Here is a 21,008-nt window from a genome sequence, read left to right as displayed (position 1 = left end):
TACAAGCTTTTTGAGTGAGTGTATTTTGGGATTTTGTACACAGTAAGACAAGCATGTGAAATGTGTAACATTTGTTAACTCATGATTGAAGGCAGTTTCACCTAGCTTTCATTTAGCTTGTACAGACAAAGTATGGTCTCTGGTGTACCTTGGCGTTCTTCCATAATCTCAAGTCGACAAGAAGTCTTCCAGGGATAGCGACAGTACTGATCTCATGGTGTGAATACACGGCAGGACTCCAGAGTCAAACAGAGGTGTGTGAGGTGTATAACAGGCAGCGTGTTAGTCTTGCAAAAACAACAATAAAAACAACTATAGTACTTGAAAGTTTGAAAATCAAATCTTCTGCAGTCAGTTTATGGTCCTGTGAGGGAAGACGAACAGCATGCAACCCAATCCGTATTGTCAGTGTAGGTGTTGCTGAATGGAAATTAATGGCCAAGTAAAATGACATGGATCTTTTCTGTCTGCGACATAAAATACAGTGCCTTCAGAAAGTATTCATACCCCTTGACTTATTCCACATTGTTGTTAGCTTTAATTCAAAATGGATTAAATATATTTTTCTTCTCACCCATCTAGACACAATACCCCATATTGACAAAGTGAAAACATGTTTTTAGAAATGTTTGGTAAATGTATTGAAAATGAATTCACTTAGAAATGTCCTTGTTTTTGAAAGAAAAGCACAATTTTTGTCCATTAAAATAACATCAAATTGATCAGAAATACAGTGTAGACATTGTTCATTTTGTTAATGACTATTGTAGCTGGAAACGGCTAATTTTTAATGGAATAGCAGATTTGTTATGGAATATCTACATAGGCTTACAGAGGCCCATTATCAGCAACCATCACTCCTGTGTTCCAATGGCACGTTGTGTTAGCTAATCCAAGTTTATCATTTTAAAAAGGCTAATTGATCATTAGAAAACTATTTTGCAATTATGTTAGCACAGCTGAAAACTGTTGTTCTGCTTAAAGAAGCAATACAACTGGCCTTCTTTAGACTAGCTGAGTATATGGAGAATCAGCAATTGTGGGTTCGATTACAGGCTCAAACTGGCCAGAAACAAATACATTTCTTCTGTAACTTGTCAGTCTATTCTTGTTCTGAGAAATGAGGGCTATTCCATGTGAGAAATTGCCAAGAAACTGAAGATCTCGTCCAACACTGTGTACTACTCCCTTCACAGAACAGCGCAAACTGGCGCTAACCAGAATTGAAAGAGGAGTGGGAGGCCCCGGTGCACAACTGAGCAAGAGGACTAGTACATTAGAGTGTCTAGTTTTAGAAACAGACGCCTCACAAGTCCTCAGCTGGCAGCTTCATTAAATAGTACCTGCAAAACACCAGTCTCAACGTCAAAAGTGAAGAGGCGACTCCGGGATGCTGGCCTGACAATTACATACATTTCAATCCCAACTTGTAACACGAAAAAAAAATGTAGAAAAAGTCAAGGGGTGTGAATTCTTTCAGCTCCAGATGTCCTGAAGATAACGTTTCTCCTCCCTGAGTCCGGCCAGTCTTTTCATGGCGTCCAGTTTATCCAGCTGAAGCTCTGCTGATACCATCTCTATCAGGGTGTCGTTTACATCTTTAGCCATGTTCTTAGCATCACTGTGTGAGCAAAAGGCAGACAGTAAAACCAGTGATCCACATCTACTAAGATAATGATCTCTATCAACCATATTGTTCCATTGTTTCCCTATTGACATCATCAAAGCTGAGCTCACCCGCAGACATAGAGGTACCCATTCTCCTTGAGGAGGAGGTTGACGATGTCTTTGGCATGGCTGAGCAGGTTGTGTTGGACGTATCTGGGTCCCGTCTCGGTCTGTGTTTCTGTTCCTTCCGGAGTGTCCCGTGAGAAAGACACTTTCAGATGGGTGAGGGTTCCATTGGCCACAAACCCCTGCAGCTCCTCTCTGAGAGAAAGAGAGAGCCGATGAGTTATTTTACACACTGTAGCTTTAATGAGTTATTTTACACATATATTTCACTGTTTTTAATATCCATCCAAGCGGTGTAGAAGCCTAAGCATAAACACACAGGCTAGCCGATGCACCATATTCAGCACAAGAAAAATGGACAAATATAGACTTCATAAGGTTGAGTCCCTCTGATAACCATATTTTTTTTTACAATCAATCCACCTAGCCTTGCTGCAACCTTGTCTGTGTGTCTGTGTCCATTACTTGCTTGTTTGTGTATTCCGCCTCAATGTTTAACAGGGCCTTGTGTATATAGCAACAGCACGATAAAGTTGACTGTTTTCTGGGCCAGTGAAGAACCTTACCCAAGGTTGACAGGATGGACCGGCAGACAGACAGACAGAGACATATGGGATGTTGTCTGGAAACACAGGGAACTTGGGTGAAGGTATTCACATAATGTTTTGCAGTAGCAGGGAGAACTAGTTTTAATAAAATATGAAGGCCATGACAGGAATGAGAATAAATGCAGTAAATACTGCAGGGGAGGTGAGCGAAGGAGACATTGTGTTTACTGTACATTTCTCTCTCTCTTTTTGTCCTTCACTGGGTTGAATGTCACACATTGATACAACACCATGTTTATCTTATGACATTTATTCATCTGGATGACTCAGTATGAACAATTCTCTTTTACCTCTGACAGCTGCAAACAAATCCCTGGTTTACCAAGCATGTTAAACACCAGAAAAACAAGAGAGGAAACAGGAAGAGGGGAGGAAGAGGTCACAGACAGAATCAACAAGAGCAGCGATGAGGGTTCACTTCCTGGTGATCAAAGAACAACATGAACAACACACCCCCTTAAAAGATGTCACGTCTAACAGAAACGTCCAGAGGAAAGATGTCTAACAGAAACGTCCAGAGGAAAGATGTCTAACAGAAACGTCCAGGGGAAAGATATCTAACAGAAACGTCCAGAGGAAAGATGTCTAACAGAAACGTCCAGAGGAAAGATGTCTAACAGAAACGTCCAGAGGAAAGATGTCTAACAGAAACGTCCAGAGGAAAGATGTCTAACAGAAACGTCCAGAGGAAAGATGTCTAACAGAAACGTCCAGAGGAAAGATGTCTAACAGAAACGTCCAGAGGAAAGATGTCTAACAGAAACGTCCAGAGGAAAGATGTCTAACAGAAACGTCCAGAGGAAAGATGTCTAACAGAAACGTCCAGAGGAAAGATGTCTGACAGAAACGTCCAGAGGAAAGATGTCTAACAGAAACGTCCAGAGGAAAGATGTCTAACAGAAACGTCCAGAGGAAAGATGTCTAACAGAAACGTCCAGAGGAAAGATGTCTAACAGAAACGTCCAGAGGAAAGATGTCTGACAGAAACGTCCAGGGGAAAGATGTCTAACAGAAACGTCCAGAGGAAAGATGCTAACAAACAGAGAAAAAGTATTCTCTCTAGATAAGAGACTTTCATATTGCCATTTCCCATTTCTCCTCCTTTCTCTCTTTTCTGTCCTTCCCTCCCTTCTCTGTTGAATGTCAGCCAATACAATGAGACTTTGATTTCTGTTTGAAAGGTTAACATCCTGGTACCAGGGGTCCACTCAGACCCCACTGAGCTGAGCTCTTCTGTCTGGCCTCAGCTCTCAGTCAAACCCTGGTGTGTATTGACAGAGAAAACAGCCCTGGTCTGGTGGTGCCAATCTGGTCCTTAACAAGAGCCGAGCAAACCCCCTTTCCCTCTGCACCGAAATCACAATCCATGAAAAGAGAGATAAGAGAGAGAAAAAAGGGAGGGAACCATAAGGAGGGTAAGGGAGAAAACGGGTGGAAACTGCAAACATTAGGGGGTCTGAGTATCTGACTGGAGGTCAGATCGGTGTCACCCTCTAACACACATGTTAAGTTTTGGGGTTGATTAGGGCTTTTTAAAGAGAACATTGTGTAGCAATGTTAATGTCACACCCGGGATACCAGGGTTTAGCCTAGGACCACAGAATATATTTAGCATCAAAAGGGAATGCATTCTTTTTCTATCAGTTTCACGTTTCAGACCCCCACTGACCGGACAAAGCCGGGTTAGGTTGAACTCCCGCAGATAGAGAGATCTACACTGTGAACAAACAACCACCAGGCCAGGATACCTGGCTGTGAGGATGTATTTAACAAAGAGATGGAAGCAAATAAACAAATACAGGCGGATATTTCTTTTGATCTGTTCTTTCATGATTTCCGGGACAAATTCATCTACTAAGAATGCAATGCTTTGAATGGTGTACTGGCCTTGTAGCGCTACAAGTCATTTAAGGTGATAGTTTGGACGTTCTGCATTCCTCTCAGTTAAGTAAGTTCAGTTTTATTTGAAATACAAAATGTTTTCAAGTCTTCTGTACTGGAATGGCTGAATGGCGACACTGAGCGGACAAAACATTATGAACACCTGCTCTTTCCATGACAGACTGACCAGGTGAACTTGCGCTCCCGAGTGGTGCAGTGGTTTAAGGCACTGCATCTCAGTGCTAGAGGAGTCACTACAGACCCTGGCTCGATTCCAGGCTGTATCACAACCGGCCGTGATTGGGAGTCCCATAGGGCGGCACACAATTGGCCCAGTGTCATCCGGTTTTGTCCGGGGCAGGCCGTCATTGTAAATAAGAATTTGTTCTTAACGGACTTGCCTAGTTAAATAAAGGTTAAATAAATACAATTTTTAAAAAATTATCCAGGTGAAAGCTATGACCCCTTGATTGATGTCACCTGTTAAAATCACTTCAAATCAGTGTAGATGAAGGGGAGGAGCCAGGTTAAAGAAGGATTTTTAAGCCTTGAGACATGTATCGTGTGTGTGTGTGTGTGTGTGCTCCATTCAGAGGGTGAATGAGCAAGACAAAGGGTTTAAGTGCCTTTGAACAGGGTATAGTAGTTGGTGCCAGGTGCATTGGTTTGTGTCAAGAACTGCAACACTGTTTTTCACACTCAACGTGTTCTCGTGTGTATCAAGAACGGTCCACCACCCAAAGAACATCCAGCCAACGTGACACAAATGTGGGAAGCATTGGAGTCAACATGGGCCAGCGTCCCTGTGGAACGTCTTCGACACTCTGCTCACTTTGCACTCTGATTGGAGGAAAAGTCAGAGTTCACCCATTTGGGTGTTTCACTTTGGGAATACATGGGTGCTTCCGAAATGGCATCATACTCCCTATACAGTGGACTACGACCAGAAACCCTATGCAGGCCCAGGTCAGGAGTAGGGTACAACATAGGGAATGGGGTGCCATTTTGGAAAGACCAAACGTTTTGGTCAAAATGACACTCACCTAAACAGGAAGTCTCGGTCTCTATGGCGACAACCGAAGAACAGCCAGGTCTCACTGAACTCCACCTCTGGGTTTTCCTCCCTCTCCTTCTCCCTGAAAGAGAAAAACAAAAAGGAGAACATGACAAATACACACACTGGAGGAGACCTCAAAGCCCAATCAATAAAAACACAGAAGAATGGACAGAGTCCTTGTCACAACAGACATTAAAAGAGAGCAGTGACACTGTACAGAGCCAGCATTATGCTGGGGATGATGCAGTCCAGAAGGGACAGGAAGTTAACATGCTCCTAAAGAGATGGATCACACTTCACCATAGATTACAACTAAAACAAGGAGTTAAGCTCATTGTCGTGTATGTGCGTGTACACACGTCCCTCCGCAAGTCAGCCCCACTTATAAAAGTGACTCCTCCTGTGGCCAACTAGTCTGTCAGGGCTCCCAGAATCCTTTGCACAGAGGTGGCACAAAGACACAAAATGCTGAGCCAGTGCGCTGCCACCTACACCCTCGCCATCTACACCCCCGCCATCTACAGCCCCGTCGCCACCACCTACACCCCGCCATCTACAGCCCCGCCACCTACAGCCCCGTCGCCACCACCTACACCTCGCCATCTACACCCTGGCCATCAACAGCCCCGTCGCTACCATCTACAGCCCAGTCGCCACCATCTACACCCCGCCATCTACACCCCGCCATCTACAGCCCCGTCGCCACCATCTACACCCCGCCATCTACACCCCGCCATCTACAGCCCCGCCATCTACACCCACGCCATCTACACCCTCGCCATCTACACCATCGCCATTTACAGCCACGCCATCTACACCCTCGCCATCTACAGCCCCGCCATCTACATCCCCACCATCTACACCCCCACCACCGCCGCCATCTACACCCCCACCACCTACAGCCCCGTCGCCACCATCTACACCTCGACATCTACACCCCTACATCCCCACCATCTACAGCCCCACCACCGCCATCTACACCCCCACCACCTACAGCCCCGTCGCCACCATCTACACCTCGCCATCTACACCCCGCCATCTACATCCCCACCATCTACACCCCCACCACCGCCGCCATCTACACCCCCACCACCACCTACAGCCCCCACCACCACCGCCATCTACACCCCCACCACCATCTACATCCCCACCACCACCGCCATCTACACCCCCACCACCTACAGCCCCGTTGCCACCATCTACACCCCGCCATCTACACCCCAGCCATCTTACAGTCCCGCCATCTACAGCCCCGCCATCTACACCTCGCCATCTACAGCCCAGTCGCCACCATCTCTACAGCCCCGCCATCTACACCCCGCCATCTACACCCCCACCATCTACAGCCCCGCCATCTACACCCACCATCTACACCCCACCATCTACAGCCCCACCATTTAGATCCCCACCATCTACACCCCCACCACCGCCATCTACACCCCCGCCACCATCTACAGCCCCGACCACCACCATCTACACCCCCACCATCTACAGCCCTCCATCTACACCCCGCCATCTACAGCCCAGCATCTACAGCCAACGCCATCTACAGCCCCGTCATCTACACCTCGCCATCTACAGCCCAGTCGCCACCATCTACAGCCCCGCCATCTACACCCCGCCATCTACACCCCCCCCATCTACACGCCCGCCGCCACCATCTACACCCCACCATCTACAGCCCCGCCATCTACACCCCGCCATCTACACCCCCACCATCTACACGCCCGCCACCATCTACACCCCGCCATCTGCACAGCCCCGCCATCTACAGCCCCGCCCATCTACACCCCATCATCTACACCCCATCATCTACAGCCCTCCATCTACAGCCACGCCATCTACAGCGCGCCATCTACAGCCTGGCCATCAACAGCCCCACCATCTACACCCCGCCATCTACACCCCCACCATCTACAGCCCCGTCGCCACCATCTACAGCCCCGCCATCTACACCCCCGCTGCCGCCATCTACAGCCGTGTCCATCTACAGACACGCCATCTACACCCCGCCATCTACAGCCAAGCCATTTACAGCCACGCCGCCACCATCTACACCCCACCATCTACACCCCGCCATCTACAGCCCCGTCGCCACCATCTACACCCCGCCATCTACACCTCGCCATCTACACGCCCGCCATCTGCACCCCGCCATCTACACCACCACCATCTACAGCGCCGCCATCTACAGCGCCCGCCATCTACACCCCATCATCTACACCCCATCATCTACACCCCGCCATCTACACCCCGCCATCTACACCCCACCATCTACAGCCCCGCCATCTACAGCGCCGCCATCTACACCCCATCATCTACACCCTCGCCATTTACAGCCACGCCATTTACACCCTCGCCATCTACACCCCGCCATCTACAGCCGTGTCCCTGACATCTACACGCCCGCCGCCGCATCTACACGCCCGCCATTTACAGCCCCCATTTACATCTGGCCACACCCCCATCTACCACCATCTACACGCCCGCCGCACCATCTACACGCCCGCCATTTATAGCCACACCATCTACACCCTCGCCATCTACAGCCCCGCCATCTACACCCCATCGCCATCTACAGCCCCATCATCTACACCCTCGCCATCTACACCCCCGCCATCTACACCCCGCCATCTACACCCCACCATCTACACCCCGCCATCTACACCCCATCATCTACACCCTCATCTACACCCCATCCATCTACACCCCATCATCTACACCCTCGCCATCTACAGCCTCGCCATCTACACCCTCGCCATCTACAGCCCCGCCATCTACACCCCATCATCTACACCCTCGCCATCTACAGCCCCGCCATCTACACCCTCGCCATCTACAGCCCCGCCAGATGATGTGGAGAACCTTGACTGGATAAGGTTTCTGAAGACCCTGAACATTCCAGTCTCATTGATGAAGACCCTGAACATTCCAGTCTCATTGATGAAGACCCTGAACATTCCAGTCTCATTGATGAAGACCCTGAACATTCCAGTCTCATTGATGAAGACCCCATCAACATTCCAGTCTCATTGATGAAGACCCTGAACATTCCAGTCTCATTGATGAAGACCCTGAACATTCCAGTCTCATTGATGAAGACCCTGAACATTCCAGTCTCCTTGATGAAGACCCTGAACATTCCAGTCTCATTGATGAAGACCCTGAACATTCCAGTCTCATTGATGAAGACCCTGAACATTCCAGTCTCATTGATGAAGACCCTGAACATTCCAGTCTCATTGATGAAGACCCTGAACATTCCAGTCTCATTGAAGAAGACCCTGAACATTCCAGTCTCATTGATGAAGACCCTGAACATTCCAGTCTCATTGATGAAGACCCTGAACATTCCAGTCTCATTGATGAAGACCCTGAACATTCCAGTCTCATTGATGAAGACCCTGAACATTCCAGTCTCATTGATGAAGACCCTGAACATTCCAGTCTCATTGAAGAAGACCCTGAACATTCCAGTCTCATTGATGAAGACCCTGAACATTCCAGTCTCATTGATGAAGACCCTGAACATTCCAGTCTCATTGATGAAGACCCTGAACATTCCAGTCTCATTGAAGAAGACCCTGAACATTCCAGTCTCATTGATGAAGACCCTGAACATTCCAGTCTCATTGATGAAGACCCTGAACATTCCAGTCTCATTGATGAAGACCCTGAACATTCCAGTCTCATTGATGAAGACCCTGAACATTCCAGTCTCATTGATGAAGACCCTGAACATTCCAGTCTCATTGATGAAGACCCTGAACATTCCAGTCTCATTGATGAAGACCCTGAACATTCCAGTCTCATTGATGAAGACCCTGAACATTCCAGTCTCATTGAAGAATACCTGAACATTCCAGTCTCATTGATGAAGACCCTGAACATTCCAGTCTCATTGATGAAGACCCTGAACATTCCAGTCTCATTGAAGAATACCCTGAACATTCCAGTCTCATTGATGAAGACCCTGAACATTCCAGTCTCATTGATGAAGACCCTGAACATTCCAGTCTCATTGATGAAGACCCTGAACATTCCAGTCTCATTGATGAAGACCCTGAACATTCCAGTCTCATTGAAGAATACCCTGAACATTCCAGTCTCATTGATGAAGACCCTGAACATTCCAGTCTCACTGATGAAGACCCTGAACATTCCAGTCTCATTGATGAAGACCCTGAGCATTCCAGTCTCATTGATGAAGACATTAGGTAAGCAGAGAGCAGACCAAACAAGTGACATCATCCACCATTTACATTTTCTGATTAAAAAAATTAATCTGTAAACATATTTAACTGGGCTCCTCTTTCCCCAACCCAACCCTCCCCTCCTCATGGCAACCCTCTTCAACCCTCCCCTCTCCTCCTCAACCCACAGGGATCAATATCAATAGCCTGGCTTTTACTGCACCACACAGACCACACTACCACTCCCTCTGAATACAAATCACATCTCTGCCCAGACCACACTACCACTCCCTCTGAATACAAATCACATCTCTGCCCAGACCACACTACCACTCCCTCTGAATACAAATCACATCTCTGCGCAGACCACACTACCACTCCCTCTGAATACAAACGACATCTCTGCCCAGACCACACTACCACTCCCTCTGAATACAAACGACATCTCTGCCCAGACCACACTACCACTCCCTCTGAATACAAATCACATCTCTGCCCAGACCACACTACCACTCCCTCTGAATACAAATCACATCTCTGCCCAGACCACACTACCACTCCCTCTGAATACAAATCACATCTCTGCCCAGACCACACTACCACTCCCTCTGAATACAAACGACATCTCTGCCCAGACCACACTACCACTCCCTATGAATACAAATCACATCTCAGCCCAGACCACACGGTCCATCCCTCTAAATCCAAAATCACATCTCTGCCCAGACGACAGGAAGTCGTGCCACAGCATCAGAACCTATCACTCCATTTTGGGTCCAAAGGAGGCAGTTACCTCTCAATGCTGCTCTGATGAACAAGGAGCAGAAGAAACTGTGATTCAGCAGGAATGAAGTCTTGGTAAACTCAGCAATTGTTTTATTTCCTCTGACCGTGTTCATGCTGAATGGGTTTTGATGCTCTGTGTGAGCGATGTTATGAGAGTTTTAGGAGACTGTGATAATATGTGCCTGTACGTGACAATTCCAGGAAGTGCCACTGAGCTCTGATCACTGAACCTGTATGCCGAATTACAATGACATTAGCATGCCTGATTTTGAATGCATTCAGCTGAATGTGGAGAAACTATAGAGAGTCATTTACAATAACCAAATACAACTACCGTTCATCCGGTGAACAACCTCAATGAATTACTCCTCCTTAAGCTCAGAAGACTAATCAATGTCAGACAGCCAGAGGTCGCCAGATCCCACTGAGTTATGATATTTCAACCGTTCCCTCTCATTCCCTCTCCTTTGTTCCCTCTCATTCCCTCTCTCCTTTGTTCCCTCTCTCCTTTGTTCCCTCTCTCCTTTGTTCCCTCTCTCCTTTGTTCCCTCTCTCCTTTGTTCCCTCTCTCCTTTGTTCCCTCTCTCCTTTGTTCCCTCTCTCCTTTGTTCCTCTCCTTTGTTCCCTCTCTCCTTTGTTCCCTCTCTCCTTTGTTCCCTCTCTCCTTTGTTCCCTCTCTCCTTTGTTCCCTCTCTCCTTTGTTCCCTCTCTCCTTTGTTCCCTCTCTCCTTTGTTCCCTCTCTCCTTGTTCCCTGCAGTTACAAAGTTCAAAGTCATTTTCAAAACATCCATCGATTCCTTTGTTCCAGAAGGGGGAGGGGAGAGGGAGCTCTCTCCTTGTTCCCTCTCTCCTTTGTTCCCTCTCTCCTTTGTTCCCTCTCTCCTTTGTTCCCTCTCTCCTTTGTTCCCTCTCTCCTTTGTTCCCTCTCTCCATAGCTCCTTCGCTCCATCTGTTCTGCAGTTACAAAGTGGAACAAAGTCATTTTCAAAACATCCATCGATTGACAAAAGGAAGACAGGATGCCAGAAGGGGGAGGGGAGAGGGAGCGATGAGGGGAGAGGGAGCGATGAGGAAAGAGCGAGGGGAGCGAAGAGGAAAGAGCGAGGGGAGAGGGAGCGATGAGGAAAGGGTGAGGGGAAAAGGAGCGATGAGGAAAGGGTGAGGGGAAAAGGAGCGATGAGGAAAGGGTGAGGGGAAAAGGAGCGATGAGGAAAGACAGAGGGGAAAAGGAGCGATGAGGAGAGGGGAAAGGAGTGAGGGGAAAAGGAGCGATGAGGAAAGGGTGAGGGGAAAAGGAGCGATGAGGAAAGGGTGAGGGGAAAAGGAGCGATGAGGAAAGGGTGAGGGGAAAAGGAGCGATGAGGAAAGGGTGAGGGGAAAAGGAGCGATGAGGAAAGGGTGAGGGGAAAAGGAGCGATGAGGAAAGGGTGAGGGGAAAAGAGGGAGCGATGAGGAAAGGGTGAGGGGAAAAGGAGCGATGAGGAAAGGATGAGGGGAAAAGGAGCGATGAGGAAAGGGTGATGAGGGGAAAAAGGAGCGGGGAAAAGGAGCGATGAGGAAGGATGAGGAAAGGGTGAGGGGAAAAGGAGCGAAAAGAGGAAAGGGTGAGGGGAAAAGGAGCGATGAGGAAAGGGTGAGGGGAAAAGGAGCGATGAGGAAAGGATGAGGGGAAAAGGAGCGATGAGGAAAGGGTGAGGGGAAAAGGGAGCGATGAGGAAAGGGTGAGGGGAAAAGGAGCGATGAGGAAAGGATGAGGGGAAAAGGAGCGATGAGGAAAGGGTGAGAGGAAAGGAGGGGAAAAGGAGCGATGAGGAAAGGGTGAGGGGAAAAGGAGCGGAAAGGGAGGAAAGGGTGAGGGGGGAAAAGGAGCGATGAGGAAAGGGTGAGGGGAAAAGGAGCGATGAGGAAAGGGTGAGGGGAAAAGGAGCGAGGAAAGGGTGAGGAAAGGGTGAGGGGAAAAGGAGCGATGAGGAAAGGGTGAGGGGAAAAGGAGCGATGAGGAAAGGGTGAGGGGAGAAGGAGCGATGAGGGGGTGAGGGTGAGGGGAGAAAGGAGCGATGAGGAAAGGGTGAGGGGAAAAGGAGCGATGAGGAAAGGGTGAGGGGAAAAGGAGCGATGAGGAAAGGGTGAGGGGAAAAGGAGCGATGAGGAAAGGGTGAGGGGAAAAGGGAGCAATGAGGAAAGGATGAGGGGAGAGAGGAAAGGATGAGGGGAAAAGAGCGATGAGGAAAGGATGAGGGGAAAAGGAGCGATGAGGAAAGGGTGAGGGGAAAAGGAGCGATGAGGAAAGGGTGAGGGGAAAAGGAAAGGAAAGGGTGAGGGGAAAAGGAGCGATGAGGAAAGGGTGAGGGGAAAAGGAGCGATGAGGAAAGGGTGAGGGGAAAGGGAGCGATGAGGAAAGGGTGAGGGGAAAAGAGGGAGCGATGAGGAAAGGGTGAGGGGAGAGGGAGCGATGAGGAAAGGGTGAGGGGAAAAGAGGGAGCGAAAGAGGAAAGGGTGAGGGGGTGAGGGAGCGATGAGGAAAAGGGTGAGGGGAAAAGGAGCGATGAGGAGGAAAGGGTGAGGGGAAAGGAGCGATGAGGAAAGGGTGAAAAGGAGCGATGAGGAAAGGGTGAGGGGAAAAGGAGCGATGAGGAAAGGGTGAGGGGAAAGGGAGCGATGAGGAAAAGGGTGAGGGGAGAGAGGGAGCGATGAGGAAAGGGTGAGGGAGAGGGAGCGATGAGGAAAGGGTGAGGGGAAAAGGAGCGATGAGGAAAGGGTGAGGGGAAAAGGAGCGATGAGGAAAGGGTGAGGGGAGAGGGAGCGAAAGAGGAAAGGGTGAGGGGAGAGGGAGCGATGAGGAAAGGGTGAGGGGAAAAGGAGCGATGAGGAAAGGGTGAGGGGAAAAGGAGCGATGAGGAAAGGGTGAGGGGAAAAGGAGGGATGAGGAAAGGGTGAGGGGAAAAGGAGCGATGAGGAAAGGATGAGGGGAAAAGGAGCGATGAGGAAAGGGTGAGGGGAAAAGGAGCGATGAGGAAAGGGTGAGGGGAAAAGGAGCGATGAGGAAAGGGTGAGGGGAGAAGGAGCGATGAGGAAAGGATGAGGGGAAAAGGAGCGATGAGGAAAGGGTGAGGGGAAAAGGAGCGATGAGGAAAGGATGAGGGAGAAGAAGTTAAATGTCCCAATGCTGCTTTGTTGCTAAAAAAAAAGAGGGCATTCGGGCTTTGTTGGCGACCTGCTTTCAAAATGGCTGTTGGTGAAACAGCGTCCTGTTGTCAAATTGGACATTGTTATCTCTTATCAGAGCACGACATCAGGGGTAGACACCTTGTTTGGAATCTTAGAATCAGGTACTGTACAAAGCTTCGTGACAGGTTTTACAATCTGACAGAGAGACCGAGAGACAAGGGTACACTAACAGATCGTTTCACCCAACTTCTTCCTACAGCGAAAAGCTTTATGCAGAGAAAATGACTGTCTATGTTGAAAAGCACTTAGAAAACGAGAAGCTGCCTTTCCACAGCCAATGACCGGGGCTTACTGAAGGCTGCTCTATACCTACATGTTACTGCTCTATACCTACATGTTACTGCTCTATACCTACATGTTACTGCTCTATACCTACATGTTACTGAAGGCTGCTCTATACCTACATGTTACTGCTCTATACCTACATGTTACTGCTCTATACCTACATGTTACTGCTCTATACCTACATGTTACTGAAGGCTGCTGTATACCTACATGTTACTGAAGGCTGCTCTATACCTACATGTTACTGAAGGCTGCTATATACCTACATGTTACTGCTCTATACCTACATATTACTGCTATATACCTACATGTTACTGAAGGCTGCTGTATACCTACATGTTACTGAAGGCTGCTGTATACCTACATGTTACTGAAGGCTGCTATATACCTACATGTTACTGCTCTATACCTACATGTTACTGCTCTATACCTACATGTTACTGAAGGCTGCTCTATACCTACATGTTACTGAAGGCTGCTTTATACCTACATGTTACTGAAGGCTGCTCTATACCTACATGTTACTGCTCTATACCTACATGTTACTGAAGGCTGCTCTATACCTACATGTTACTGCTCTATACCTACATGTTACTGAAGGCTGCTCTATACCTACATGTTACTGAAGGCTGCTCTATACCTACATGTTACTGAAGGCTGCTCTATACCTACATGTTACTGAAGGCTGCTATATACCTACATGTTACTGCTCTATACCTACATGTTACTGAAGGCTGCTCTATACCTACATGTTACTGAAGGCTGCTATATACCTACATATTACTGAAGGCTGCTCTATACCTACATGTTACTGAAGGCTGCTCTATACCTACATGTTACTGCTCTATACCTACATGTTACTGAAGGCTGCTCTATACCTACATGTTACTGAAGGCTGCTCTATACCTACATGTTACTGAAGGCTGCTCTATAACTACATGTTACTGAAGGCTGCTCTATACCTACATGTTACTGAAGGCTGCTGTATACCTACATGTTACTGAAGGCTGCTGTATACCTACATGTTACTGAAGGCTGCTCTATACCTACATGTTACTGAAGGCTGCTCTATACCTACATGTTACTGAAGGCTGCTCTATACCTACATGTTACTGAAGGCTGCTCTATACCTACATGTTACTGAAGGCTGCTCTATACCTACATGTTACTGAAGGCTGCTCTATACCTACATGTTACTGAAGGCTGCTCTATACCTACATGTTACTGCTCTATACCTACATGTTACTGAAGGCTGCTCTATACCTACATGTTACTGAAGGCTGCTCTATACCTACATGTTACTGAAGGCTGCTGTATACCTACATGTTACTGAAGGCTGCTGTATACCTACATGTTACTGAAGGCTGCTATATACCTACATGTTACTGAAGGCTGCTCTATACCTACATGTTACTGAAGGCTGCTCTATACCTACATGTTACTGAAGGCTGCTATATACCTACATGTTACTGAAGGCTGCTCTATACCTACATGTTACTGAAGGCTGCTCTATACCTACATATTACTGCTATATATCTACATGTTACTGAAGGCTGCTGTATACCTACATGTTACTGAAGGCTGCTCTATACCTACATGTTACTGAAGGCTGCTCTATACCTACATGTTACTGAAGGCTGCTCTATACCTACATGTTACTGAAGGCTGCTCTATACCTACATGTTACTGAAGGCTGCTCTATACCTACATGTTACTGAAGGCTGCTCTATACCTACATGTTACTGAAGGCTGCTCTATACCTACATGTTACTGAAGGCTGCTCTATACCTACATGTTACTGAAGGCTGCTGTATACCTACATGTTACTAAGGCTGCTCTATACCTACATGTTACTGAAGGCTGCTTTATACCTACATGTTACTGAAGGCTGCTCTATACCTACATGTTACTGCTCTGTATACCTACATGTTACTGAAGGCTGCTCTATACCTACATGTTACTGAAGGCTGCTCTATACCTACATGTTACTGAAGGCTGCTGTATACCTACATGTTACTAAAGGCTGCTCTATACCTACATGTTACTGAAGGCTGCTTTATACCTACATGTTACTGAAGGCTGCTCTATACCTACATGTTACTGCTCTATACCTACATGTTACTGAAGGCTGCTTTATACCTACATGTTACTGAAGGCTGCTCTATACCTACATGTTACTGAAGGCTGCTCTATACCTACATGTTACTGAAGGCTGCTATATACCTACAGTGCCTTGCGAAAGTATTCGGCCCCCTTGAACTTTGCGACCTTTTGCCACATTTCAGGCTTCAAACATAAAGATATAAAACTGTATTTTTTTGTGAAGAATCAACAACAAGTGGGACACAATCATGAAGTGGAACGACATTTATTGGATATTTAAAACTTTTTTAACAAATCAAAAACTGAAAAATTGGGCGTGCAAAATTATTATATAATTATTATATCAATTTATAAGCAAAAACATGGATGTGGTAAACTGCAGATTACTCCTTTAACCATTAGGAGGTAGAACACACAATGGACCTTCGATTGGCGTTTAGAGCTCATTTCCTCTTACACGTAGTTTCATTGAAGAACTAGTGTTAATCCCAGCTCTGTTTGGCACATTACCACTAGAGTTAACCACCTGTTACTCCGCGAGGAGACTGCGTGGCAGGCCGACCACCTGTTACTCCGCGAGGAGACTGCGTGGCAGGCCGACCACCTGTTACTCCGCGAGGAGTCTGCGTGGCAGGCCGACCACCTGTTACTCCGCGAGGAGACTGCGTGGCAGGCCGACCACCTGTTACTCCGCGAGGAGACTGCGTGGCAGGCCGACCACCTGTTACTCCGCGAGGAGACTGCGTGGCAGGCCGACCACCTGTTACTCCGCGAGGAGACTGCGTGGCAGGCCGACCACCTGTTACTCCGCGAGGAGACTGCGTGGCAGGCCGACCACCTGTTACTCCGCGAGGAGACTGAGTGGCAGGCCGACCACCTGTTACTCCGCGAGGAGACTGCGTGGCAGGCCGACCACCTGTTACTCCGCGAGGAGACTGCGTGGCAGGCCGACCACCTGTTACTCCGCGAGGAGACTGCGTGGCAGGCCGACCACCTGTTACTCCGCGAGGAGACTGCGTGGCAGGCCGACCACCTGTTACTCCGCGAGGAGACTGCGTGGCAGGCCGACCACCTGTTACTCCGCGAGGAGACTGCGTGGCAGGCCGACCTCCTGTTACTCCGCGAGGAGACTGCGTGGCAGGCCGACCACCTGTTACTCCGCGAGGAGACTGCGTGGCAGGCCGACCACCTGTTACTCCGCGAGGAGACTGCGTGGCAGGCCGACCACCTGTTACTCCGCGAGGAGACTGCGTGGCAGGCCGACCACCTGTTACTCCGCGAGGAGACTGCGTGGCAGGCCGACCACCTGTTACTCCGCGAGGAGACTGCGTGGCAGGCCGACCACCTGTTACTCCGCGAGGAGACTGCGTGGCAGGCCGACCACCTGTTACTCCGCGAGGAGACTGCGTGGCAGGCCGACCACCTGTTACTCCACGAGGAGACTGCGTGGTAGGCTGACCACCTGTTACGCGAGTGCAGCGTCGAAAGGACCTCTTGGCTGCAAGGAGCCAAGGTAAGTTGCTAGCTAGCATTAAACTTATCTTATAAAAATAAAAAAAAATCAATCCTCACATAATCGCCAGTTAACTACACATTGGTGATGATATTACTAGTTTAACTAGCTTGTCCTGCGTTGCATATAATCAATGCGGTGCCTGTTAATTTATCATCGAATCACAGCCTACTTCAACTTCGCCAAATGGCTGATGATTTAGCAAAAGCGTATTTGCAAAAAAAAAAAAGCACATTCATTGCACAAATGTACCTAACCATAAACATCCTTTCTTAAAATCAATACGCAGAAGTATATATATTTTTAAACCTGCATATTCAGTTCAAATAAACGCATGTTAGCAGGCAATATTAACTAGGGAAATTGTGTCCCATCTCTTGCGTTCAGTGCGAGCAGAGTCTGGGTTTATGCAGCAGTTTGGGCCACCTGGCTCGTTGTGACCTGTGTTTCTTCCTAACAAAGACCGTAATTCATTTGCCAGAATTGTACATAATTATGACATAACATTGAAGGTTGTGCAATATAACAGCAATATTTAGACTTAGGGATGCCACCTGTTCGACAAAATACGGAATGGTTCCGTATTTCACTGAAAGAATAAACGTTTTGTTTTCGAAATTATAGTTTCCGGATTTGACCATATTAAATTACCAAAGGCTGGCATTTCTGTGTGTTTATTATAATTAAGTCTATGATTTGATATTTGATAGAGCAGTCTGACTGAGCAGTGGTAGGCAGCAGCAGGCTCGTAAGCATTCATTCAAACAGCACTTTACTGTGTTTGCGAGAAGCTCTTAGCAATGCTTAAGGCACAGCGCTGTTTATGAATTCAAGCCTATCAACTCCCGAGATTAGGCTGGCAATACTAAAGTGCCTATAGGAACATCCATTAGTCAAAGGTATACAGTTGAAGCTGGAAGTTTACATACACCTTATCCAAATACATTCAAACTCAGTTTTTCACAATTCCTGACATTTAATCCTAATAAAAAAACATTATGTCTTAAGATCAGCACTTTATTTTAAGATCGTGAAATGTCAAAATAATAGTAGAGAGAATGAGTTACTTCAGCACATTCCCAGTGGGTCAGAAGTTTACATACACTCAATTAGTATTTGGTAGCATGGTCTTTAAATTGGGTCAAAAGTTTCAAGTAGCCTTCCACAAGCTTCCCACAATCAGTTGGGTGAATGTTGGCCCATTCCTCCTTACAGAGCAGGTGTAACTGAGTCAGGTTTGTAGGCCTCCTTGCGCGCACACGCCTTTTCAGTTCTGCCCACAAGTTTCTATAGAAATGAGGTCCGGGCTTTGTGATGGCCACTCTAATACCTTGACTTAAGCCATTTTGCCACAACTTTGGAAGTATGCTTGGGGTCATTGTCCATTTGGAAGACCCATTTGTGACCAAGATTTAACTTCCTGACTGATGTCTTGAGATGTTGCTTCAATATATCCAAATGATTTTCCATCTTCATGATGCCATCTATTTTGTGAAGTGCACCAGTCCCTCCTGCAGTAAAGCACCCCCACAACATGATGCTGCCACCCCCATGCTTCATGGTTGAGATGGTGTTCTTTGGCTTGCAAGCCTCCCCCTTTTTCCTCCAAACATAACAATGGTCATTATGGCCAAACAGTTCTATTTTGTTTCATCAGACCAGAGGACATTTCTCCCAAGGATGAACCAGACTCGTGGAGGACTACATTTTTTTTATTTTCTTCTGAGGTCTTGGCTGATTTATTTAGATTTTCCCATGATGTCAAGCAAATAGGCACTGAATTTGAAGGTAGGCCTGGAAATACATCCACAGGTACACCTCCAATTGATACAAATGATGTCAATTAGCCTATCAGAAGCTTCTAAAGCCATGACATAATTTTCTGTAATTTTCCAAGCTGTTTAAAGGCACAGTCAACTTAGTGTATGTAAATTTCTGACCCACTGGAATTGTGATACAGTGAATAATCTGTCTGTAAACAATTGTTGGAAAAATGACTTGTGTCACGCACAAAGTAGATGTCCTAACCGACTTGCCAAAACTATAGTTTGTTAACAAGAAATTTGTGGAGTGGTTGAAAAATGAGTTTTAATGACTCCAACCTTAGTGTATGTAAACGTCCAACTTCAACTGTATGAAATACAAAATGGAAAAGAGAGAAATAGTCGACGAGTCATAATTCCTATAATAACTACTACCTAAAACTTCTTAACTGGGAATATTAAAGAACTGGGAAAATTGAACCACCAGTTTTCATATGTTCTCATGTTCTGAGCAAGGAACTTCAACGTTAGCTTTCTTACATGGCACATATTGCACTTTTACTTTCTTCTCCAACACTGTGTTTTTGCATTATTTAAACCAAATTGAACATGTTTCATTATTTATTTGAGACTAAATATATTTTATTTATGTATTATATTTCATTATTCATTCAGTATTGTTGTAATTGTCATCATTACAAGTATATATATATATAAAAAATATAAAAAAAATGCTTTTTTTGGTGCTCCAATAAATCGGTATCGGTGTTGAAAAAACATTATCGATCGACCTCTAATTACCACCAGACTTATTGGACACACACGTTTTTGCGTTACTTACACATGACATCGCTTAAGAATTGTTAATATTAAATTGATGGTGTACTTGAACAGTAAACATTTAACACACTCCTTTTGCATCACGGTTGTTATAGCAGCCTGGTGACTTCATGTCGTTGTTCTTGAGCCATAGAGAAAACTTCACACAGAGTTGGCCTTCACAACCTCAAACAAATACTTCTACTCACTGACCAGATAAACAAGCATCACTTAAAACACAACAGTAGCCTGCTTAGTACGAATCCTCAATATTTGTGGGCTGTACCTTTGTTGTAGGAATCCAATGAAGGGTGCAACCCCGGTGCCTGGTCCAATCATGATGAAGGGTTTGGAGAGGTCAGAGGGCAGGCGGAAGGAGCAGTTCTGACGCACACACACATGGACCTGAGGTCAAAGGTCAAAAAGTGTTTATGGGTGTGTCACACCTATACACTCGTATAATTTCAAAAGGTTTTACTGAGCTATAGTTCATATGGAAATCAGTCAATTGAAATAAATTCATTAGGCCCTATTCTATGGATGTCACATGACTGGGAATACAGATCCTGTTGGTCACAGATACCTGTAAAAAAGGTAGGGGTGTGGATCAGAAAACCAGTCAGTATCTGGTGTGACCACCATTTGCCTCATGCAGCGCGACACATCTCCTTCGCATAGAGTTGATCAGGCTGTTGATTGTGGCCTTTGGAATGTTGTCCCACTCCTCTTCAATGGCTGTGCAAAGTTTCTGGGTATTGGAACACACTGTCGCACACATAGAGCCAGAGCATCCCAAACATGCTCAATGGGTGACATGTCTGGTGAGTATGCAGGCCATGGAAGAACTGGGACGTTTTCAGCTTCCAGGATCCTTGCGACGTGGGGCCGTGCATTATCATGCTGAAACCGGAGGTGATGGCGGTGAATTAACGGCACGAGAACGGGCCTCAGGATCTCATCACGGTACCTCTGTGCATTCAAAATTACCATCGATAAAATTATGTTCGTTGTCCATAGCTTATGCCTGCCTATACCAT

General features: G+C 46.9%; 1 protein-coding gene across 4 annotated transcripts in view; it reads right to left on the bottom strand.

The window, feature by feature from the left end:
* Positions 1 to 1,257: 1,257 nt before the first annotated feature.
* LOC112227637 (methionine synthase reductase) overlaps positions 1,258 to 21,008 on the bottom strand; it is a 29,096-nt gene continuing 9,345 nt past the window's right edge. For 3 of the 4 annotated variants that reach the window (XM_024392436.2, XM_024392437.2, XM_024392438.2), the window contains exons 12-15: positions 20,258 to 20,376; positions 5,267 to 5,359; positions 1,738 to 1,929; positions 1,290 to 1,621 (exon numbers count right to left, since the gene is read on the bottom strand). In XM_024392436.2, the coding sequence (XP_024248204.1) occupies positions 1,477 to 1,621; positions 1,738 to 1,929; positions 5,267 to 5,359; positions 20,258 to 20,376 (549 nt within the window). In that variant the 3' untranslated portion in view covers positions 1,290 to 1,476. Of the gene's footprint in view, positions 1,622 to 1,737; positions 1,930 to 5,266; positions 5,360 to 20,257; positions 20,377 to 21,008 lie in introns of all 4 variants that reach the window. The other variant, XM_024392435.2, reaches the window with a different exon arrangement.

The sequence above is a fragment of the Oncorhynchus tshawytscha genome, linkage group LG29 (assembly GCF_018296145.1).
Source record: "Oncorhynchus tshawytscha isolate Ot180627B linkage group LG29, Otsh_v2.0, whole genome shotgun sequence".
In the NCBI taxonomy this organism is placed as follows: Eukaryota; Metazoa; Chordata; class Actinopteri; order Salmoniformes; family Salmonidae; genus Oncorhynchus; species Oncorhynchus tshawytscha.
This window is presented reverse-complemented; position numbering and strand designations above follow the sequence as displayed.